Source organism: Chenopodium album, chromosome 27, assembly GCF_948465745.1.
Source record: "Chenopodium album chromosome 27, dcCheAlbu1.1, whole genome shotgun sequence".
In the NCBI taxonomy this organism is placed as follows: Eukaryota; Viridiplantae; Streptophyta; class Magnoliopsida; order Caryophyllales; family Amaranthaceae; genus Chenopodium; species Chenopodium album.
The window spans coordinates 7,107,224-7,132,481 of NC_137860.1; the positions used below are offsets into that span (position 1 = coordinate 7,107,224).

General features: G+C 40.1%; 1 protein-coding gene across 1 annotated transcript in view; it reads right to left on the reverse strand.

Annotated features, from left to right (window-relative positions):
- The window catches only part of LOC145619611 (uncharacterized), a 255,837-nt gene extending 231,844 nt beyond the window's left edge, over positions 1-23,993 (reverse strand). The window contains exons 1-2 of the mRNA XM_081674323.1: positions 23,521-23,993; positions 22,640-23,385 (exon numbers count right to left, since the gene is read on the reverse strand). Of these exons, the coding sequence (XP_081530449.1) occupies positions 22,640-23,385; positions 23,521-23,993 (1,219 nt within the window). The remainder of the gene's footprint in view (positions 1-22,639; positions 23,386-23,520) is intronic.
- Between the last annotated feature and the right edge of the window lie 1,265 nt (positions 23,994-25,258).

Below are 25,258 nucleotides of genomic sequence, written 5' to 3' on the forward strand. Positions count from 1 at the left end.
TCATCTCTTCACCAACAAGTGAAAGCCATAGTTGGAGGAATACTAATCACCATCGATGCTTCATCTATGAGGATCAAAACAGTGGAGAACCCACTAATCAATGTAGAACATGATGAAAATGATGAAGATTTGTGGGACTTTAACGAAGAGGTCTCCTTAATAGAGGAAGATGAGAGGACCCTTCTTCATTACGACCTCCACTCAAACATGGTAACTAATGCTATTCTAAGAAAACAAGGACATTTTCCTGGAATGACTCTAGGAAAGGAGAAAGGAATAGCTAAGCATATGGGATTACCTGGCCTCCCTAAGTTGGATACTTTCGGACTTGGTTTTGAACCAACTCTCAAAGATCTTAAGCGAGCCCAGGAAAAGTCGAGAGCACGAAGGAATGCTCGTGCACAAAAGAAGGAAATACCCATGGATCAATATCCTCTCACTCTAAATGGACAATTTATAAGAGAAGGAGAGGATTACCCCTGTCATGAATTTCCTGAAACTTTCGTTGTAAATGGCATAAGACAACCAGGGTTCGAGATATTTTTGGATTGTTATTTCCTAGATGAGATCCCAACTCCAATTCATAAGGAGAAATCACCCCCTTGCTTTGACTTTAATGTCATGGGACTCCTCTTTGGAAGAGAAAAGAATGAGCCAAGATATGTGGAAGACAATTCTTCACTCATTCAAACAGTCCTTCAAAGTGAAAACTTTGATCCATCGAAATTCATCACTCCAATAGAAGACCAAGAGCGAGGATGGCGCAAAACAGTAAAGGTGACCACTACAAATGGAAGGAAGATTTCAGTAACCACGGGACAAGGGCCAATGTTTAGTTGTAGCATCCCCACCTTCTATTTCTACTCCTAGGATAGTTAGCAATCAAGTCCCAACGGACATTTCTTTATTTGATGTAATGATTTCCGAATTCAATAATATGTCTTCTTCCCCTTATTTCTCTTGTCTTTCTTTAACTAAAGATGACGAGCATTGCTTAACTAATGATGAAAATGACAAGGAAATAATTAAAGCAATGGAAACACTTGAAAATAAAACGCCTATAATTGAGGATACAGAAACGGTTGACATCTCAAAAGATCCAACCATTAAAAGAGAAGTTAAAATCGGACTAACACTAAGTAAAGATGAAAGAACCGATTTAATTAATCTACTTAAAGAATTTATTGATGTATTCGCTTGGTCATATGAAGATATGCCAGGCATTAATAGGGAGATAGCTCAACACACAATACCATTAATTCCAGGAATGAAACCTGTAAAACAAAAGTTACGACGAATGAAACCCGACGTAGCTCTTAAAATAAAAGAAGAAGTACAAAAACAAATAACTGCAGGTTTTATTAGGGTATCTAAATACCCCGAATGGGTCGCCAATGTCGTCCCAGTTCCGAAAAAAGATGGTAGAGTTCGAATGTGTGTCGACTATCGAGATCTAAATAAGGCAAGTCCAAAGGACGACTTCCCTTTACCACACATCGATATTTTGGTAGATAATACAGCAAATCACGCACTTCTCTCATTTATGGATGGATACGCAGGATACAACCAAATTCTCATGGCTGAAGAAGACATGGAAAAGACAACATTCATAACACCTTGGGGTACTTACTGTTACACGGTAATGCCATTCGGGTCAAAAAACGCGGGTGCTACTTGCCAACGAGCAGCGACTGCCCTACTCCATGACATGATGCACAAAGAAGTGGAGGTTTATGTAGATGATATGATTGTAAAATCTAAAGACCGTCCAGGACACCCAATGGCCTTAAAAAAGTTCTTTGAAAGGCTAAGAAAGTATAACATGAGGTTAAATCCCTCTAAATGTGCTTTCGGAGTAACCTCAGGAAAGCTCTTGGGATATGTCATAAGCTCTAGAGGAATTGAGATAGACCCAACCAAGATTAAGGCAATCATGTCCATGCCACCGCCCAAAACCGAAAAGCAAATTCGGGGATTCATTGGCCGGTTGCAATACATAAGTAGGTTCATATCTAAGCTAACCACAATATGTGAACCAATATTCAAGAAACTCAAGAAAAATGTGCCAGTTATATGGGACGATGAGTGTCAAAAAGCCTTTGAAAAGATCAAAGCCTATCTCTCGAATCCTCCTGTATTAGCTCCAGCACTCCCAAGAATACCTCTAAGGTTATACTTAACCGTTACAAAAGAAACAATGGGAGCCATGCTTGCGCAAGAGGTAGAAGATAAAGAAAATGCCATCTACTACCTAAGTAAGAAAATGCTCGAGTATGAGACACGTTATACGCCACTAGAAAATTTATGCCTCGCATTGGTGTGGGCCACAGCTAAATTAAGACACTACATGCTTGTACATACCGTTTATGTAGTATCACGAATGGATCCCCTCAAATATCTATTTGAAAGATCTACACTTAACGGGCGTATCTCAAGGTGGATAGTTAACTTAGCACAATTTGATATAAGATTCATGCCTCAAAAGGATCAGTGGTATCGGATTTTCTAGCAGATTTCCCAATAGAAGATTCGACACCATTGGGAGAGAACGAATTTCCAGATGAAGATTTAATGATGACAGAAGATGATACATGGACTTTATACTTTGATGGAGCCTCAAACCAAAAAGGATGTGGCGTAGGAGTCTTACTAGTATCACCTAAAGAGGAGCATGTTCCCATATCCATAAAGTTAGATTTCGACGTTACCAACAACGCAGCCGAATATGAAGCATGCGTGGTAGGCCTCGAAACTGCTTTAGCCTTAGGAGTAAAGAAACTCCGGATATTCGGAGATTCCTCGTTGATCATTTATCAAATCTCAAAGAGATGGAAGGTTAGGAGTGAAAGCTTAGCCCCCTACCAAACATATTTGGAAACCCTCACTGATCAGTTGGAAAAAGTGGAATACACCTATCTACCTAGAGAGGAAAACCAATTTGTCGATACCTTGGCAAGACTAGCCTCAATGGTTAGGATTCCTAAGGAAATTGAGCAAATGCCTTTGACCATAGAAAAAAGGCATAAACCAGCATACATTCAAGCTATAGAAGACGATGAAGTGATTCAAGAAGAAGAACCATGGTTTACAGACATACTAAATTATGTCACCAAAGGAGAATATCCTCCTCATGCTGACAAAAGGGCAAAAAGAGCCCTAAGGCTTTTGGCTTCCCAGTTTGTACTCATAGGAGATGAGTTACACAAAAGGGTACCTAAAGGTCGAGCTTTATTATGTGTAGGTATAAAAGATGCTCAAAGAGCCATGAGAGTAGTCCATGAAGGAATATGTGGAACACATGTTAATAGCAAAATGCTAGTCCAAAAGATAATGCGAGAAGGGTATTATTGGACTACCATGAATAGGGATTGTCATCAATATGTAAAAAGATGCCCCAAATGCCAAATTTATGCAAACTCGTACTTACAACATGTTCTACCATCTCTCCTCTACACATATAATTCACCATGGCCTTTCTCTACATGGGGAATTGACATAATTGGAAAAATCACGCCTCCTGGGACAGGAGATCATGAATACATCCTAGTCGCAATAGATTACTTCACAAAGTGGGTAGAAGCGCAATCATATGCTAAACTCACCGCAAAACATGTAGCACTCTTTATCGAAAGAAACATAATTTGTCGATATGGAGTCCCACATGAAATGATAAGTGACAATGGAACTCACTTTCAAGCTGAATGTGAAGAGTTGCTACAAAAGTATGGTATTCAACATCACCATTCTTCCCCTTATAGACCTCAAGCAAATGGAGCAGTGGAGGCCGCTAATAAGAACTTAAAGACTATCATCGAAAAAATGACTGAAAATTACAAAGATTGGACTGACAAGCTTCACTTCGCACTGTGGGGCTATCGCACGTCAATCCGAACATCAACAGGAAATACGCCATTCAACCTAGTATATGGAATGGATGTCGTACAACCTGTAGAATTAAAAATACCTTCTCTACGCATTGCGTTAGAAAGTAAACTTGATGAAGTCGAATGGACTAGAGCACGGTATGAAGAGTTAATCCTATTCGATGAAAAACGACTAGAAGCTCTACATCATACCCAATGCTATCAAACTCGCATGGCTAGACATTTCAATAAGAAGGTCAAGACTAGAAATATCAAGGTTGGGGACTTGGTATTAAAAGCACTAAGGAAAAATGTTTTGGACCCTAGAGGCAAATTTACGCCTAATTGGTCCGGACCATACATTGTCAAAACAATTTTGTCAGGAGGCGCGGCTAAATTAACTGACATGGATGGCAATGAGTTTTCAAATATGACAAATCTTGACCAACTTAAGAAATACTACCCATAATTACTTGAGTAAAATACTCATGAGAGCTACGTTTGGCCTGATTCCTTAAGCAAAGGATACGTAGGCAACCCCAAAAGGGTGCGGCCACTTTAATTTTTCAAAATCTCGCATCCCAGAATTAAAAAAATTCACGTCTGCAAAATTACAAGACTAGCGCTAGAAAAAGAACCCTGTCGCCATACGACAACTTTGTCGCTAGGCGACAGAGCGAAAATGTCGGCGACAGATATTTAATAAATAGCGCTAAGTTTCTGCGAGTGTCCGGGCAGATTTTGTATATTCTGGAAATTTGTTCGACTTCCGTACTCGAAGAAATTCCCCGAAAAATAAATATTTTAATTGTTTTCATTGCTTTAAATGTAAAGTTAATTTAAATAAAAGCTGAAATTTTATTAATTAATAAAGAAATTACATTATTGATAAAATAAAGCTTAAAAATTAACTAAAAAAAATTGAAATTGTCTAATAAATCAAAGGAAAAGCAATGATCTAATCTTTCTTCTCTTTCTTAATCCTTTTCCAATTCTTGTCCGCATTTTCTTCTTCTTCATCCATAACCTTTGCTAGGAGACATCCATTAGAAGATCTACATTCTATTTTAGTATAGATAGTTTCTCCCTCCGCTAAGACTCCATGCTTCTTTTCCACCCAAACCTTCTTTTCTGTAGAGTCAACTTTTCTTTTTCCTTTGTCTTTCTTAGAGCTTTTCATTTTTGGCATAATAGGAGTCTTAAATTCACTTCTTTCCCCTAGGCGCTCTTTAGCAGGAACCTTCTTGTCACCCAGACGAATCTTGACATCGGTCTTCTCAACCTTGACTTGGGATTTCTAAGGTCTTCCATCAAGCCATTGCTTTACACTGTTTGACAAACAAGGTGGAACCTTGTGGGTAATCACCTCCCATAAGGGCCTAGCACACCAATACTTGTCAAAGCGCTCAACTTCCTGCGAAACAGGGAATTCATAAGGACGGCGGAGATCTCCCGTAGGGATGGTTTGTGCAAGTCCATATTGTCTCTTAACTCTACAAGGGAAATAAAAAGTTAATTTTGATAAGCTAGGGAGACGGCAGTATGCTTGGCTATTACAACCAACCATCTTCTCAATCTTCCACCAAGGGACAACCCAGTTCAGGGTGAAATCACCAGCGGCAAACACCTTGCTCCACTCACGGCGACCCATCTTTAAAGAAAACCGCTTCTTTCGCCGAACTAAGCAGTTGGGAGTGTACTTTTCAATATCATCGGGAGGATTAATTAACCTTAGCCTCTCCATAAGCCATATCTGTAAAAATGCACTTGATTAGCATTACAATATAAAAATATTTTTAATTTTTTGTAATTAAGAATATTATTGTTTTATACCTGTAATAAAATTGGAGAACCTTGAAGAGGTGCCTTTGGATTCTTTTTCAATGCATCTAGACACAGCATAGTCTCTCCAACAATCAGTGGCATTGGATTTCTCCCTAATTCAATTTGTTCTATAATAGATATAATTATTGCTTGGCCTTCATTATCTTTACCACTAATAAGGAGATGTTGGCTAAACATGCAAAAGAGGAAAGCTCTTCTTTTATAAACATGAGAAAACCCAGAATTAGGTTTGTCAAAGTAATAACGTGCAAATTCTCTCAAATCAATTACATTGCCATGCAATATATTTTTTAAGTCCGTACCCCTCAGATCAAAGAAACGCTCATAATCTTTGTAATAATATTCACTCACTCTAGGCATTACCGCAAGATCCATGGAATTAAAGCCTAGAATGGCTCCAAATTCTTCCGGTAAAGGGCAAATTTCATCATGAAATAATCTAAAACAGTGAGTATTAATATCCCAATATTCTAAGGCGGCATAAATAAAGTCTATATCAAGTTCTACCCCCTTTATACCATAAATACCCCCCATATGGAAAAAGTCTAATTCTTTTCTCTCTTTGGAAGTTAAAGAACGACACCACTCACGTGTATATTCATAAAAAGTTTTCTTAGCTAAAGACATGATTAATAGTTAATTTACTTAATTAATAATCTGGTCGAATTATGCAGAAAACGTAAGTTCTGGGGCTATTTATAAGCTTTTTTTTTTCACAGCAGAATCCAATTCCTGTGAGAATTAGGATAATTGACTCTGTCGCCAAGCGAGAAGTCTGTCACGTGGCGAGAGGCATGATTACGCGGCGCCAGTATTTTTTCAGTAGCAACAGTCAATACGCGTTGAAAACCGTGTTTTACTTACTCGAATTCGACTTTGACTTGACTTATTCAAACATATCCTATTTCACCCTTATTATTTTTTCTTTTATTTTTTTTACTTAAATTAAGCTTAATTAATTTTAGGCTTATTTTTAGTAACTATACCTTTTTTCCCTTCATTTTATTTTTTCATTTTTCTTTTTTGGGGGAGAGAGTCGGTACCCTCCACTAATATTAAAAATGACGGAAATTTTGCGCAAAAATCACACTTTCTCACACACTCACATGCACATAAAATAAAATGAAAAAGTAAAATATAAGAGATAAAATGTTTAATAAGTAATAGATGCATATGTACAAAGTGTCTAATACATGAGTCATATAAATAAATAAAAATAGACAAAGTCCTACAAAGTCAAAATAAATAAAAATACAGGTACAACTACGGTGTAGGAGGCCGTAGATGATGGGGGACACCAAAAGTATCAAAGAAAGTCCTACTCCGTGGTGTATGTCCTTCACCATCCCCCGAACCGCCAGTCAGCGGAAACTGCAACTCAGGGCCAGGCCAACCCGTCTCACCCTTGTACCCAATAAAGAGAGGCTGAGGCTGCAAAGGCTGCTGCGACGACGAGCCAACCTCGTACGTCCCACCACCCATCCCACCTCGACCGGTCGGCCCAGTCGGAGCATCTTCAGGAGATGATGCTGAGTCCTTTACAGGGGCGGCCTCAGAACGACCACCCCGACCACCTGAAGTAGTCCGACGACGCCTCGAGTTGGACCTAGTAGTCTCCCTCCTAGGCTCGGGTCTCGACCGAGTGCGTGGAGAAGGAATAGACTGTCCCTGCAAGAGTAAATCAAAATTAGCAAACACAAGTAAAAAGCAAGATAAAGATGCTAATGCAAGAAGTAATACCTCCTCAGCATCGTTGCTATGACAGGTATCACGGTTCCGCAACCTCACGAGCTGGCTGCGAAAGGCGTCTATGCACCTTGCCATAGCTGTCACCACATCGCGAGAAAACTGCCAAAGTAACTAAGTCAGTAACAGTTATAAACAAACATAAAAACAAGATATGCGAAGTTACTTACCCGAGTCTGGTGACGGGGAATAGAGCGCTCTACGAACCGCTCCCCCTCTGGAGCCGGCGGAATCAGCTCCTCAATCGGCCCATACATGCCCTGATAGCGTATGGACATCCTTGGGGGAATGAACTCCCTAGGACCGGCCTGGTAAAAACAAAAGGTTAGAGAATACTTGGGGGCTACCTAATAAAAGACAAGTCAAGTAAATAAAAACATACCGCTGCCTCCTCTGAAAGGACAGGAGCCGGCGCTAGCAACGGTAGTAGATCCTCCTCGTAACTCTGCTCGAGGAGAATGTAGGATCTCCAAGGAGTACCCCGAGAGGATCCACTAGCTCGATCCCGCTGCAAGGCATCATGGAACATGTGCCGGGGTGGAGGAGCAAGAACAACAAAAACATCCGAGGAGTGCTGAATGGCTACCCTCTCCCCTAGGTAGACCACCGCGTTGTACGTCCGCAGAAAATATCGACGCTCAGCAGTGTACTGCGCCGCCAACGCAGGAATAGGAAAAATAGCCCCAAGGTCGATAGATCGGGCTGGGCTCCTGCAAATTTATCATGTAAGGAACTAATACCAAAAAATGATAAAGAAAAAGTAATGTTTATAAAGACCTACCAAGAGGATCATCTCTCGAAGGCGAAGCACCTCTGGTGGACCTCGGCAGCCTCCCCAACTAGCAGCAACGAGGAGCACGCGAGGAGAAGGCCTCGTAGGCGCAAGTGAGGGAAAGTACTCGTAGAACCAGATCTACATGAAAAGTAAAAGTCAGTAAAGATTGTGCATCTAACCTAGAGCTAAATCTCAAAAGGAAAAGAGATATACCTCTACGACCCTCCAGAAGCTGGAAAGTGCCACCTCTCTAGACAAGGCCCTGTGACGGCAAGAACGTCGCAGGCCCAGTAGAAAGTCCGCATAGGCCATGCTGGCCCAGTCATATGTCCCGACCAGGTGAAGGTCGCGAACGGCGGACAGGTAGTAAAGAAGTACTCTACTACCTCGATCAGGGGAAAATGTCCCTGATAGCAGAATCAGCATAAAGATGCGCACCCGCTGCTCACGAGTGGTGGCATCATCCTCGAAGGCTGCAACCAAAGTGCAGCGCCGAATACATCGGGAACTCATTTGTCCCGACTGAGCCTCAGCTTGGGCCCGAATAGCGATCGGACCCAACAACTCCTGAACGTCTGGAGAATAAACCGTGATGTCATTTTCAAACGGCAGAGGAGTGGACTGGAACTCTAGCCCCGTAATGAGGCTGAAATCGGCTGGAGTGACGGTCATCTCACCCCAAGGAAAGTGGAAAGTGTTGGTGGTGTCCCAAAAGAACTCCACCAAAGCTCGGACGACGAGGTTTCCCCCATCGTATGAAAGCATGGCCCGGGTGGCCAGAAGAAGAGGAGTCAACCCACATGACTCCCAAATTCGACGTAAACCCTCATCTCGGCTGATGAAGGTGTCGTAGAGAGAACCGATGGTGGAATTACCCGAGTCGTGGCTACGGGTCCTCCCACCTGCAAGACCACGTCGGACTCGCTCCGACAGATGATGAACAGGCGCGTGAAACAGAGTGCGCTCATCCCAATCTGGCATGGGACTTAGCCTGGAAGTAGATGGAACGTCCTCGCCCTCGCTGGTAGGCTCGTCCTCTCGGCGCGAGTCTCTCGATCGAGAGCCGGAACCTCGTCGTCTAGCCATGCTAAATTATGTAAAAATAATTAATTTTAAGGCTATACAGTATCTAAGGTTTGCCTAAGCCGCATGATACTATGTTCGCAAAACAGAGTACGTAGTACTGAAATAGAGCAAAAATTCAACTAAGCATGATATGCATTTTCAAGCAAACAAACAATTTCTTGCAAATATATGATGAATATTATGTCAAATTGTACAAGGAAAAGCAGCAAAAATGCGAAGAACGAGTCACATTGTTCTTCACGACCTTAAGAGGTCCGACAATGGTGAATTGTTCGTTTCTTCACCAAATTGAGTCAAACAAGTCTCAAAATACTCCCAAGGCAATATACAAGCATAATTAAACAAATTCAAGGCATAAAATTCAACAAACAAAGCAAATTAAGCAAGAACATTTTTGGATTTTTCGAAAATTCGTGAACAAGAATACACAATTCATCAAAAACCGAGTAGAGTTTGAACAAAACTTACATAGATCGGGAAAATAGATGAAAAAAGCTTCGATTTGCAACAAATTTGAGCGAATTCGACTAAGAAACGAGCAAGAACGAACGATTTGAAGTTTTTGCGAGAATGAACGAAGCAGAGCAGCAGCGAAATGAAGAAGAAGACGGGTATTTAAAACCCCGATTCTGTCGCCAAACGACAGGATTGTCGCGAGGCGACAGACGCGAATGCTGGCGACAACTATTTCTGGCTAGCGCTGGAGTGGCGACAGAATGATGGGCCCTACATTATGACTTTGTGGACCTATTGCAACAGTTTGGGCTCCTTGGTACGCCAGTTAACCCCTTTAAGCAAAATTGACATGATTTAGTAGTCAGCTTGATTGCGATTGCATTAAGTGATCGACCTGATGAAAGATCGTCTCACTTAGCTTAAAGCGCCTACATATTGGCTCATAATAAGGCACCGAAATAATGGTTCAATAGTAGCATCGATGTAATGGTTCACAAAAAGAAGAAGCACCGAAGTATTGGAACAAAAATAATGGTATATTAAAGATCGATACATAGAATGATCTTCGGCGATATCCCAACATAGAGAGGAGTTGTCTAGTGGCGAAATACTGCCGTGGCGAGGTAATGTCACAAATTTTGAAGATGGCGAAATATAGTCACCTTCGACGGTCCCTCAAGGTAAAGAAGAGATTGTCTATAGCGGCGACGTACTGCCGTGGCGACGTACAGCCACAACCCTGAAGATGACGACATACAGTTATTTTCGACGATGTTCCCAAAATACTGTGGAGGATTGTCACTAAGAAGTATTGAAGATGACGACGTAATGTTACCTTCAATGATGGCGTTCACGAGATACTGTGGAGGTTGTCACAAACAACAAAAAGCAACAACAAAATGATTACTTCCAGAGACGTGTGCTCGACGGTGCAAGATACGCGCTTCTTAACTCTTTTATCTGTTTTAACTAATGATTAGTTTGCAGGTATCGGCGTTACAAGAATGATTTGGAATCGTAGAACGTTCTGAATCATTCTCCGTCCCTATCACTACTTTGACTTTTGTTTTCGAAACATTCGTTTCTCCAAACTCAGTCAAAGTGGGGGCTTCTGTAGACATCCATTTGTGTCTCCCCAAAACCAAACCCAGTGATGAATGCCTTTCACGTCGAACCATAATCGAATGAGGTGAAAGTGTGGAAAAGTCAAGTGTTGCAGTTTAGTCTTATTTAAAATACTCTTCTCTCTGTTTTCGAAAATAACTCTATTTATTAAAAATAGCCAAACCAGTTTAGTTTGGTCCATAATTAAGGTCCAATAATAGTGTAGTTGGATGGGGCTCAAAGAGACCTTTCCAATGATATATTATAAGCCTAATTCCGATGAATATTGAGGAAGTTATGGCCAAAATACTAAACTGGGCCCGGTTAATTATTTACATACGGCCCAATGATCTAGAGGAGGGCCCAATGTTAATTATTATTCCTAAAATTATTAGGATTAATTATAACTTTCTAGAAGTTTCTAGAAGGTTCCTTTTAATTCTAATATTATTAGATTTAATAATTATTTATTTTAAGATGGACTCTTATTTGGAATAAAATATTATTATTTTATTATCATTATTATTATTATTATTATTATTATTATTATTATTATTATTATTATTATTATTATTATTATTATTATTATTATTATTATTATTATCTTTGAAAACACGTTTTTATCTTCTGTACAGATTCCGTAGATTAGGTTGATTAAAGATCGGATTCCGCGTGGAAAAGTGCGTCTAAGTCAGACTGTCGCCAAACGACAAGTCTGTCGCCTCGCGACAGACCTTGTCGCCTCGTGACAGACCTTGTCGCCTCGCGACAGACACTGTCGCATCGAGACAGAGTGAATTTCTGGCGACAGCGTGTAGTTTTATTCCTTATCAAATTCCATACTTTTCCGGACTATTTCCCTATAAATAGGGTCCCAAAACTCCGTTTTCATTCATCAACTCTCATTAAGAATTACCTAATTCTATCTCTCTCTCTTTCTAAACTAGCTTTTTACAAACACAATATTCCGCATTCACAAGACTTAGAATCATCTAGCCAAGTTCGAAGTTTCCTTCGCCCTAGACGTGCAAGGTTTAATATTTTCTGAGGGTTTGGTCCAAATCTAGTCAAAACTTTATTGAATTTGATTTCAATTTAATTCTTTAATTATTCTTTATTATTTTCATTGAAGTTTACTAACGCGTGTATTTTGTTATTAGAAAGAGGTACGAGGCTTCAAAGTATGTAATCTTATTACTCTCTTTCAATGTAGAAAGCATGTTTATTATTTTTTAATTCCTAGTATCATGTTAGGATGTTTTTATTGCATTTTAGCATCATGTTTAGGTTGCTTTTTATGCTTTCTAATATCATGTTAGTACCATGTTAGGTTTAAAGCTTTGATCTTTATTGTTTAGTGACATGCTAGGATTTGTTATTAATCTTGTTAGTATCATGCCTAGGGTCTTGCTATTATTTTTAAGCTTTATTAACATGATTTTGATGATTATGATTATTTATTATTATGCTTATGTTGCTTGATATTATTTATATTTATTGTTATTGCTTGATCACACCTTTTATGCTTGTTAAAGGGAATTTGTATTTGAAATCACGCTTAATAAGATAATTAATAATTCGGTTTAGGCTAATATGATTTTAACTCAAGTGATCGCCAATAATAGTATTATTTGTGCATTAATATTCAACCAACATAGATAAACAGGTTAGGATTAATATAATGTTTGCATGTTAGTCAAAAAACGCACATGAATACGAGCAGAACAAAGTAGAGGCCTATTTTATAGGGCGGGTCCTTTCTTTTGTAGATTGGATTCGTACCTTCATCCCCGAACCCTATTTGGTTCAAGACCTTATGGAGTTGACGATCCCTTGGATCGTTTTTTGGGTTTACAAGTTCCTAAAACTTGTTGGTGACTCTTTTGCTCTCTTTTCTTCCCTTTGGAACGCCACCATACTTTAGTGTATGATCACAGTGGGGTTCAAGCTTGGGATCATAGTGCTTGAAATATTCCCTACACCACCTCTTGAGGGGCTAGTTGTATAGGCCTATAGGGTAGCTCCCGCTGAGCTATGTCGTGCTCCCAACACCAATTAGGAGGTGCGCACCCAGCTAGTCTTGCCCAAGGTCAGGAAAATCTCCGAGGGGCTCAGCACCAGCGTTGGCCTCAGTAGGTCTCGGCTTGGAAAACTAAGAATAGAACAACTATAAATGGTAACCTACCTAGATGTAACAAGAAAGAGGTTAGGCACATACATTTCATCACTTATCCATAATCATCCACTCAAAACTGTACTAACTTAACCATCGGAAGGGGGGTTCCTCGAAGCCACCCCCAAGGCATAACCACTGTTACTGTGCAGGTGAATCCCGACCAACGTCCAAGCCAAACACCTAGCTAGGCTATGAAGCTACACCCGGAACAGTACTCATGGATGTTCTTGCAAGTAATATACGAGTTTGCTCCCCTTCAAAAAAAAAAGAAAAAAAAAACTTATCTTGGGATTAAATCAAGTTTGAAGCAAAGTAAATAATTGACATTATTTAGTTTTTCTTCACCTAAAAATGCATTCTTTAAAATTTTATGCCTCTAGTTTATTGGAGACTTTCCAAGTTTAAAGATAATGTTCAAAGTTACAAAATTTAACTATTCAATTAAGAGTTTGAAAAATTTACGAGTAGATCGGATGAGGCACTTGCCATGAAGCAAGCTTGAAAATTGAGAGGCTGAGAGTGTTAAAAATGAAAGATTTAAATTTCTTTTTGTTTGATAAAAAAGAAAAGATTTTCTTTTTGTTTATCTTGCTACAATGCTCGCTTTTTCAAACATTATTTCTTACGTTGTAAACATTTATATTGACATAATTTCACTATTTGATAAAACAATAGATCTAGAGTTACTATTTGTACATTACAAGATTACTTGAAGTGTCTAAAAATAATAAATTGTCTAATATTAATATCAAAGATAGATTGAGATCATAATGCTAACAACTATGGAAATAAAAAGATTAATAATACTAAAATTAATTACAAATCTCCTTATCAATTTAAACAACAAGGCGGATAAAACCACATAAGTAATTTTCAGAGCAAATGTTTAATTTATTTCTCTATAATATTTTACCTTAATGCAACCTTTGCTCCAATATTTTATTGTAACCCTTTAACATGTGTTTTTTTTACATTATGCTGCTTAATTCAAAAATTATATTTCTTTCGTTTCAGCTTAGATGACACGTTTATTTTATCACATTTGCTAATGTAAAAATTCAATGTAATATATTTTCAACTTTATTTTTGTAATTAAAAAAATACTAAAAATTGAATTTTAATTAAGTACATATTGAAAAAAAAATCTAACAAGATCTTGTATTATTATGTTTTCTTTTTATAATTCATGAATGATAGTCAAAGCACAGTTAATGAATAGTATCAAAAGTCAAAACATATTATCTAATTTGCAATGGAGAAAATATTCATTTTTGTTAACAATATGATATATATGTTTATTTGTGTCAGAAGTTTAAATTAAAAAATAAAAAATCGAACACGTACACGCACTAGTAGGAAAAAAGTAATGGGAAGCCTCAAATGGAAAGCGGTTATTAAAATCCGCTTCGAAATCCCTACAAAAACCCACCAAAAAAAAAACATTAGACATCAAATGGCAAGCGCTTTGGGTTGAACCGCTCCCAAAAATGTAATTGGAAGCGGTTTAAACAGTGAACCCCCCCCCATTTGTTAAAAAACCCTAACATGTCTTGCCCCCTCCATTACTTCTCACGGGCCCTCATTTCCAGTTTCTCACGCCTCCGTCTTCTTCTATTCTCTCTCCTCTCTCCCCTCAGCTCATTTCTCAATTTCTCACGCTCTCTTATCTCCATATCCTTCTCTCTCCTCTCCCCTCCCATCTGCTCTATCCTTTTCTCCCCTCTCAAGGCCTCCTTTTTTTCTCTCTCCTCTTATCACCGACCAACACCCCCATCAACACCGCGGCCGAGCACCACCGAGCAATAATCACCGAGAAACAATTATCGAGCACCAACGACGTGACATCACGGAGCTCCACTGAGCAACAGTCACCAACAACAACACCAATGACACGACAACCACAAAGCACCACCACCGTTTTCAAATCTAATAATAATTTAGGTAAGAATTTAGATCTAGTTTATTTATTTCAAAATTTATCTTCTGTCTGCATTTCTAAACAGTTAGCTTATGTTAGATTGCTTTGAATCAGTTACATTAATTGTTTATTTGCAGTTTTTGAGTTGACATTTGGTTAGGGTTCATAAAGTTATTGATTGGTGATCGGGCTAGGATAGGTCGTTAAACTATTAACCCTAATCAAATTAACAATTTATAAAACCTAGACTTCACACTAAACTAGTTAGTGGCAAGCAAGGGTCGATCCACTGAGGAAGCTTTCTCATTTAATATCAAAATCACCATGCAAGAGTAAGAAAGGGGTATATTTTGTTGGAAATAGGAATGTAGACACTAGAACTATAAATAAACAAGTAAAAAGGGTGATTAAATCAAGATAAATCAACGCTAGGGATTAGGGGGGTTTCAAATATGATTAAAATGAAGGAAAACAATAATAAGCATCATGATTAACATGCCAAAGAATATAAAATCCTACCTAAACAATTCATTTTCATGCAATAGTTTAGGCAAACCAATGAAAGTGGTCTAAGCTAATTAGGATCATTTTCATGCATCCCATTACGCACAAGCTAACCCAAGAATAAAGAGGCACAATACATGGAACTCCATTTCAATAACTCATTATCATGCAATCATTAAAATAGAGGTGATCTAAATCTAGTTCAAATCATTCTCATGCATTTAAACTAGAAGGCAATCAAATAAAGTGCTACAATAATCTCAAGTCAATAAAAATCATATCTTTCATTGATTTAAGGTATGTAATCAATCCACTAATCATCATTCATCCATCATTCAATATATATTTTACACCCCCCTTCCCCTAGCTAAGAAACTAGCTTAGAAAAGGGGGATTAGACATGATAACAAAGCTAAATGAAAACAAAATAAACATGAAAGCAAACATGATCAAAAACAATGGAAATACCAAAAATATGTTAAACCACAAAATAGAAAGAAATAAACAACTAGAGTGCAAATAAACAAAGCTAAGAGAAAGGATTAGAGATTACTAAAGAGGCAATAAATGAAAGATGAAAACTTGCAAAGTTGCTTGATTGATTGATTGAAGGGAAAGCTTGAACCAAAGTTGCATACAATGAGATAACTTGTGCAATACTACTCTACCTCTCTCTAAGATTAGGTTTAATTGTCTAAGATAATGAGATAATCCCCCCCAACATTACATAAAAACGTTCTAAATAACCGCCTAAAGTAAACCGTACAAAGCAGCTAGCATAAAAGTGATGGTCCGACCGAACAGTGGGAAGATTCGACCGGACCACAGGGTAGGTTTGGCCGAACCCTGGGTAGGTTCGGTCGAACCTCCCTTGATCTTGGTCTGGACGAACTGCTGATGTTCAGTCACTCCTGCAAAACGGCCGTTTTTCATCTTGAAACTGCCAAAGTGGTTCGGCCGCACCACAAAGAGGGTTCGGCCACACCTAGGTTCGACCGAACCTCCTGAAGGTGTGGCCGAACCTAGCTTATTCTTCCACCCTTCTACTTCTCTTGACCTTCATGCTCCTCCTTCACGGCATGCCATGCATTCCAAAGCTCATCCAAGGAGGCCAAGAACCTACAAAACAACAAAGAAATGCAAGAAGAACCAACAAAAAGAGAAAAAGGGAAAGGAAACACGAGAAAAGAAAAGGTAAGGCAAAACTAAAGGAAAACCGCTTAAAAAGGCTCAAACGAGTGCAAATGAGGGGACGATCATTAGAGAAAAAGGATGTAAAAGTGGCATAAATGCCACTCATCAAATTCCCCCACACTTGCCTTTTGCTTGTCCTCAAGCAAGAAACACCAAAACAAAGAGATAACATACACAACAAGCATAATATGACAAGGGTTAAGAAAATCAAACAAGTTTCACGATGGGAAATGCTCCAAATGGACCACAACATAGGGACATGTATCAAATAATGCTTACCTTTCTCAACTCAAAGAGGGGGAACACGTTTTAAGATGCTCAAGGTTGAAAGAGACAAACCTAAGCTAAGCATAGAGAACTAATGATTTCATCCTCCGCCCTAGCCCCATCCAAGACGGTCCACGTTCTCTCCGCTAGCTTCAATTCATCCTCTAGTTGGCTCCTCATGATTCCTCGAGGGAACCGGAAAAAATTAATTCTATGTGGAACAATGAGGGTATCCCGACATCTCAACTATGCATACTCTCTCCATAGGGTTGAAATTTATCTCCCTCCACCATTCTTTGACCACGCCCCTCCAAAGTCCAAGGGTCTTAGTTAGGGTTGTAATGTCATGGCTAAAGGTTAAGGTTGGGAGTCAATTTGAAAAATTTGGTGGAAACTCCTAAGTGAAGCATAAGAGTGGCCATCTCTCAATAACAACACAGGAATCTAACCTAATTTCAAATCACAACCTTCAATACAAATTACATGACAATACTACTCCTTTTTTTTTGCATGTTTTTCATTCAACTCAATTTTTCCTTCTCTTTTTTTTTTTTTTTTTTTTTTTTGCATTGGTGTTTGGTTTTCATGAGTTACAACTTCCTTGCCAAACCTTTTTGCACACTTTTTCATGAATAGACTTTCAAGACCTTATTTGAACCAAATTACACAACCTCCTTGCTTAAAACCAAAACTCTCAAACTCGAACCTCACAAGCCGATGCTTCACTAACTATAAGGGTTGGTAGAACATAGGCCGCTAGGTTTGTAATGTGGTTTAACCAAGAAAGGGGAAATAAGGCTCAACATGGCTAGCAAGAAGGTGAATGTAAAATAAAAACCAAATTTGTAACAAAACACAAGGAAAACCAAGAAAAATGAGAAGAAATGCCCTCTTCCTCCTCTAGAGTTATATGATCACGATCTTGGGAGCTAGATACCAACACAAGGATTAAGACACGCATAGTTAAGGATCCAATATGCCGCTCAACAAAAGTGATGGAGGCTTGAACAATTGACGCTCACATGGGACATGAAAATAAGCAAATACCAACCAAGGGAATCCTATTCACTACGGAAAGCAACACCGTCTTACCACTTTCCCGTGAACTAGGGGTTCAAACGTCCTCAAGAGTTCTAAACCGGGCTACCTTAGCTTAAAATGTGTCTAGTTCAACCCTAAGCACTCTTAAACCGTGAAGACCCTCTTCAACTAGGAAGGTAAGCATTCAAAAATATGTCATCACGAAAGCATATAAGTCCACGAATTTAAACGAATGAGTAAATCCACATCAAAAATATTTCAACTTGTCATGATCATGCTTGTCATACAAAAAGAAAATAAAACAAGAAAAGCATACAAGAAAGGTAGGAAGAAATCAATAAAGTTCATAATCGATGCATGTAGTACAGATAAGTCCCAATCGACATACAAGTGATCGTTGATATCAACATCAACGATCCCAGGTTCCTTAGAACCACAATCAATCAACCTCGAACCATTCGACTCTTCCTAAACTAAACCTAAACTAAGCACTCAAAGAAAAGGAAAAAGAAAAAGAGGAAAGGTCTCACCAAATGCCGCTTGAAATATAAGAAAGGGTAATATAACCAATCTCACCAAGGGAGTTCAGGTTTCTCCTTAACTTCCTTAATCTCCTGTCTCAAGCTTCAATAAAGGTGAGCCAAACAAAAGAAACTACAACAAAACAAAAAAAACAAAAAAAAGGGGTTAGAAAACAAAGAAAAAGAGTAAAGAAATAAACAAAAAGAAGAAAAGAGAAATAAATAAAAATAAAGAGCTATCTACAAAGTTTGGATAAAGGGGATTTGGATTTTCGGGAGTTTTGGATTTTGTTCTCGGGAGCATCTCCACCTACAAAAACTCAGGAATCATCAAGGAAAATCATCAGAAATCAACAAAAACAATCATAAAACATCATCATCAACACCATCACATCACCACATCAATATCATCACAACATCACCAACTCATCACATCACCATTACAACATCATCACCACCACCACAGCGCCATCAACACCACAAGGCCAATATCCTCACTATCCTCCTTATGTGCAAGCAACTACCCTACCACTCTACCTTCCTATGTACACTTCAACCAACCAAAAGGACATCCTCCCCCATCTTTTGCTCGTCCCGAGCAAAAGTTATAAGTTAGAAGACCAGGGGGGAGGGAAAGGAACCCTCATCACTAGTTATCATCTCCTTGCCCCCTAGGGTGAGGGGGGTTATCGGGATCAAACCCGGGAGTGTCCATGAAAGGGTGGAAGGGTTGGTTGAAGTGATCATAGGGCCACCCTTGGTCACCCCAACCGCCATCAAAAGGAGCGGGGGTGGATGTGGATGCCGGGTCATAAGCCGGATCACATCCACCCGGACAATAAGGGTTGTATGGTGGGGTGTCGATGCGTTGGGAAGGCTCGATGGGACCTTCCCAATAGGCATAGCAAGGGGGTGGGGTTTTGAGGATCATAGGGTCCCCAATGGTTTACCGGACCCTCTTGAGGAGGGTGGTAAGGGTAGTTCACATAGGGGGCTTGAATGCCCGCTTGCACGAGATTGTCATAATTTGCCCTTGCATAGTACCCCCACTGTTCAATGGAGGCTTGATTGTCTCGACGGATATCATCGAGGGTACTACGAAGGGCATTTAAATCAAAAGGAGGAATGGAAGAAGAAGAAGATGCCTCACCTCCCCCTTGAAAGGGGGAGACGAATTGCTCCGCTTGAAAGGCCGGTGGAGGTTGAGGAACTCCACCCCGAGCTCTAGATCGTCTCAGCTCATTGGGGATGATTTGCTGAGGGATCTTCCATTTGAGAGGAGCGGAGTGGTCCACCGTAGTGAGGGTGGGGTCCGGGAGGACACACCACTCTATCTCCCTATCAACCAAAAGGATGAATCGGCGCTTGCTTGTGGTGTAGTTGATGAACCGGTTGTGTCGGAGGGCGCTTATGGAAAGATAGTAGGGAGGGGACTCGTCATTGATTTCCTCTCGGGATTGGTGCACGGGTGGGAGCAATTCCATTTCCTCTTTGTACTTCCTATTATTTAAAGAAAGGGCAATGATAGTAATCATGCCACCCATGAAGATTTCATCACCGAGGCGGTTGTCCCTAGCATCCAAGAGTCTTTGGATGAATGTTGAAGAGCATTGAAACTTGAGCCGTTGAGGATTATCGGCCAAGAATAGGCAAGCCACCTCATCCTTCACCATTGACCCGAGGTTAGCTTTGAAAAACACGGCATATTGGAGGAGCCGTATGAAATACCTCAAGGCTAGGTGAATGATGTTGTTAACCTTTGAGGTGTTGGTTTGGAACCTATCCTTGTTTGTGATGATCCTCCACCACTCTTGCTCGTTGTATGGTATGCGATGGGTGGAGGTCATTTCGGACGGGTGGTCAAGTGTGGTGGCGTGCCAAAAGAATATCTCATTAAGCTCGGTTTCCGTCAAAGAGTGATCCTCGTTGAACATTCGGAAGTGGATCATAAGTTGAGGATCCTCATCATCGTCTTCTGGCTCAATGACTTCCTTGCGAAGTGAGGCAAGGAATTCCAAGGTGACGCGCTCGTAGGTGTAAGCGTGGAGGTGAATGAATTCACCCCATCCAAAATTCGTAGCCAACCTGACCACCTCATCATAAATGCCAAGCTTCCTCAAAGTTTGAGGGCAAAAGAATCTTGTGGAGCGGATTGGCCGCTTGATGAGAGACTCGTAGATTGGCCAAAACTGCTCATCCGAGGCAACAATGCCGTGATCATTGATGCCGGGAGGAGGTGGGAACTGTGGTCCTGATGATTCTCCAATTCTCTTCCTCTTTGATTGTCCCTTGCCTTTGCCTTTGCCCCACATTTTGGTTCTACAAATTAACCAAGGGCATAATATTAGAACAAATTAAAAGGAATGACAAAAGAGACTAGCCAAGGTAAAAGTGCATGCATGTAATAAGAAAACAAAGCATGAATACATTTGAACCAAGACTTGAATAACAAATCCAAAATCATTCCTATATGAGTTCTAACAATGTCTAGGTAAAATTCGGCATGATGTCCCCTAATTTCCATGACAACCTTCCATCAAACCATCAAAAACAACCCAATACAATGAATAACAATCTCCAACAACATCCCACTCATAAATTTCTCAATCATGCAATAGTAACATGAACACCCTAGTGTGAAATCAACATTCTTCAACATTGAAATCGAAATAAAACCAAGTCAAACATGCATAATCATCATAAGAACATGTTCCACTATTAACAACCAATAAATTGCAACTAGTAAATCCAAATAACCACACAATTCAAACAAGTCATTACTAACAATTTCAATAATACCACAATTCATACTTAGACATGTAAAACATGGTAAAACTATGAGAAATTGAAGAAATAAACTTGCAAAAGCTAGGAAAACCATACCACAATTGATTGGATGTAAGTAGAAAGCCAAAAACACCAAAACTCTTAAACCCTTGAAATTGGGGAAAATGAAAGGATGGGGTTTTTGTGAGGAATTTTTTGGTGAAGATTGTAGAAATTGAGTAGAGGATGGCAATTAAGTGAGAAAAAATGAAGATTGGAATGATTTTGATGGAGATTTGAGGTTGTAAGGGGGGTTGTAATGGAGGTTTAGAGTGAGGAGGAGGAGAAAGGGGTTGGTGAGATGCTAAAGTGGGAGGTATAAGGCACAAAATAATGCAGCAATAAAAACCTGGCAGCAGCAATTTTTTTTCAAATCCGCAGAGAGGTTCGGCCGAACCAAGGGTATGTTCGGTCGAACCACAGTGGAAGTTCGATCGAACATACCTTGGTTCGGTCGAACCCAAGCCGGAATCGAATTTTCTCAAAAACAGGCAGGAAGTTACAGCAAATTTGCAAAAATAGGGGAGTGACCGAACTTGGAGGGAGTTCGGTCGAACTACAGTATAAGTTCGGTCGAACCACTCCAGGGTTCGGTCGAACCTGAGCTGAAACTTGAAAAGTGCAAATTTTGGCAGAATGTTGTTGAAATTTGTAAAAAATAGGGGAGTGACCGAACCTGGAGGGCAGTTAGGCCGAACTACAGTGGAAGTTCGGTCGAACCATCCTTAGGTTCGGTCGAACCATCCTTAGGTTCGGTCGAACCTCCTGCCAAAATGCAGAATTCAGGTTTTGGCAGAATGTTGCCATGAATCCTTGAAAATGCTGTAGTGGCCGAACATAAAATGGTTCGGCCAAACTCCCAAAAAGAATCTAAACACCATTAAATCATGCCAAATGCAAAGCATATCAAAAACCCAAACACAATCAAAACTCATAAATCCCAATGATCCAAAGTTGTAGATAGAAGAATAAAAGCAACAAAACAACAACAAAAAAAAGGGTTAGGAACTCGGGTTGCCTCCCGAAAGCGCTTCTTTATAAGGTCATTAGCTTGACCATGATGAAAATCCATTCAAATGAGAGGCTTAAGACCCAAAGGGTCAAGCCTTAGACACTCAATCACACCAACTTCCTCCTTGCAGAAATAGTGCTTCAAACGAGAGCCGTTCACCATGAATTTGTTTCCGTCGGCATCCAACTCAAAAGAACCATAGGGAGTGGTCTTTGATACAACGAAAGGCCCCGACCACTTGGATTTGAGCTTGCCCGGGAACAAGCGAAGCCTTGAGTTGAAGAGTAAGACTTTGTCCCCAACCTTGAAGCTCTTGTTTCGGATATGTTGGTTGTGCCACTTTTTTGTCTTCTCCTTGTAGACTCTTGAGTTTTCATAGGCATCATCTCTAAGCTCCTCGAGCTCGTTGAGCTTCAACAACCTCTTTTCACCCGCCAACGACAAATCCATGTTTAGCTCTTTGATGGCCCACCAAGCTTTGTATTCTAGCTCGACCGGCAAGTGACAAGCCTTCCCATAGACCAACCTATATGGGGTTGTACCAATGGGAGTCTTGTATGTCGTTCGAAGAGCCCAAAGAGTATCATCAAGCTTTAGAGACCAATCTTTCCTTGATTTGTTTACCATCCTCTCGAGGATATTCTTGATTTCTCGATTTGACACTTCCACTTGACCTTGAGTTTGAGGATGGTAGGGTAGACCAACCTTGTGATGAACACCATATTTCTTGAGAAGAGCTTCCAATTGCTTTTTGGCAAAATGAGACCCTCCGTCACTGATTAGAACTCTTGGCACCCCAAACCTAGGAAAAATTATCTTCTTGAGAAGCTTGAGCACCACTTTGTGGTCATTGGTAGGAGAGGGTATAGCTTCGATCCATTTCATCACATAGTCAACCGCCACCAAGATGTATAGGTTCCCACATGAAGAAACGAACGGACCCATGAAATCCACTCCCCAAACATCGAAAGGCTCCACCTTTAGAATACTTTGTTGGGGCATCTCGTCCCTTTTGGTAATGCCGCCACTTCTTTGGCATCGGTCACATTGCATGATGAATTTGTGAGTATCCTTGTGCATTGAAGGCCACCAAAGTAAAGATTGGGAAATTTTTGCTACCGTCTTGTCAACACCACCATGTCCCCCACATGGTAGTGAGTGACAATGCTCAAGGAAACCCTCAATCTCATGATCGGGGACACATTTCCTAAAAAGACCGTCACCACATTGCTTAAAAAGGTAGGGATCATTCCAAAAATATCTCCTCACTTCTTTGAAGAACTTTTTCTTTTGTTGAGAGGAGAATTCCGGAGGCACTACCCCACAAGCAAGATAGTTGGCAATATCCGCATACCAAGGTGTAGAAGTCGCTACCATAGCCATTAGAGCCTCGATCCCTATCTCATCATTGATCGGAACATCCTCCTTGTTCTCAAAGGGAAGCCTAGACAAGTGATCTGCCACATAATTCTCCGCTCCCTTTTTGTCCCTCATTTCCATGTGAAAGTCTTGAAGAGAGAGAACCCAACGAATCAAGCGAGGCTTCGCTTCTTTCTTGGTCATGAGGTATTGCACCGCGATGTGATCCGTGTACACAATGACTTTGGAACATATGAGATAGGACTGGAACTTATCAAATGCAAAGACCACCGCTAGCATCTTCTTCTCCGTTGTTGTATAGTTCTTTTGAGCTTCATCAAGAGTCCTACTTGCATAGTAGATGACACATGATTTCCCTTCTTTCTTTTGACCAAGGACAGCACCTACTGCAAAATCACTCGCATCGCACATTAGCTCAAAAGGCAAGCTCCAATCCGGAGCTTGCACAACAGGAGAAGAGATGAGAGCTTCCTTGAGCTTACGAAATGCCTCAAGGCAAGCCTCATCAAAGCTAAAAACAACATCTTTCTTGAGTAATTCGGTCAAAGGTTTGGCGATTGAGGAGAAATCTTTTATAAACCTCCGGTAGAAACCGGCATGCCCAAGAAAAGCACGTACTCCCGTGACGAAAGTAGGAGGGGGCAATCTCTCAATCACTGAAACTTTGGCCGGATCAACTTCAATGCCATTTTTTGAAACTTTATGACCGAGGACAATGCCCTCCTCGACCATAAAATGGCACTTTTCCCAATTCAAAACCAAACTCGTCTCTTGACACCTTTGCAAAACTCTTTCAAGGTTAAAAAGACAAGTGTCAAAAGACGAGTCACCAACACTAAAATCATCCATGAAAACCTCAATTTCTTTTTCAAGCATTTCGAAGAAAATGGAAGTCATGCATCTTTGAAAAGTAGAGGGAGCATTGCATAATCCGAATGGCATTCTTCGGTATGCAAATGTCCCATATGGACATGTGAAAGTAGTTTTCTCTTGATCGCTTGGATGGATAGGGATTTGGAAAAATCCGGAGTACCCATCCAAGAAACAAAAGAAAGCGTGGTGAGAAAGCCTTTCAAGCATTTGGTCCATGAAAGGGAGAGGAAAATGATCTTTCTTGGTGTTCTTGTTCAATCTTCTATAATCAATACACATTCTCCACCTGGTCACCGTCCGGGTGGAGATTTCCTCTCCCTTTTTCTCCTTGAAAATGGTCATTCCACCCTTTTTGGGAACTACATGAACCGGGCTCACCCACTTGCTATCGGAGATAGCATAGATGATGCCCGCCTCACATAGTTTCAAAATTTCTTTCTTGACAACCTCTTGGAGGTTGGGGTTCAACCTCCTTTGAGGTTCAATGGAGGTGGAATGATCATCCTCAAGATGAATACGATGCATGCATAGAGAAGGACTAATTCCCTTGATATCATCAATGCTATACCCTATCACATCTTTGTATTTTCTCAAAACATCAAGCAATTTTTTCAAATTAAGTTCATCAAGGGTAGCATTGACAATAATAGGGTATTTTTCCTCCTCATCAA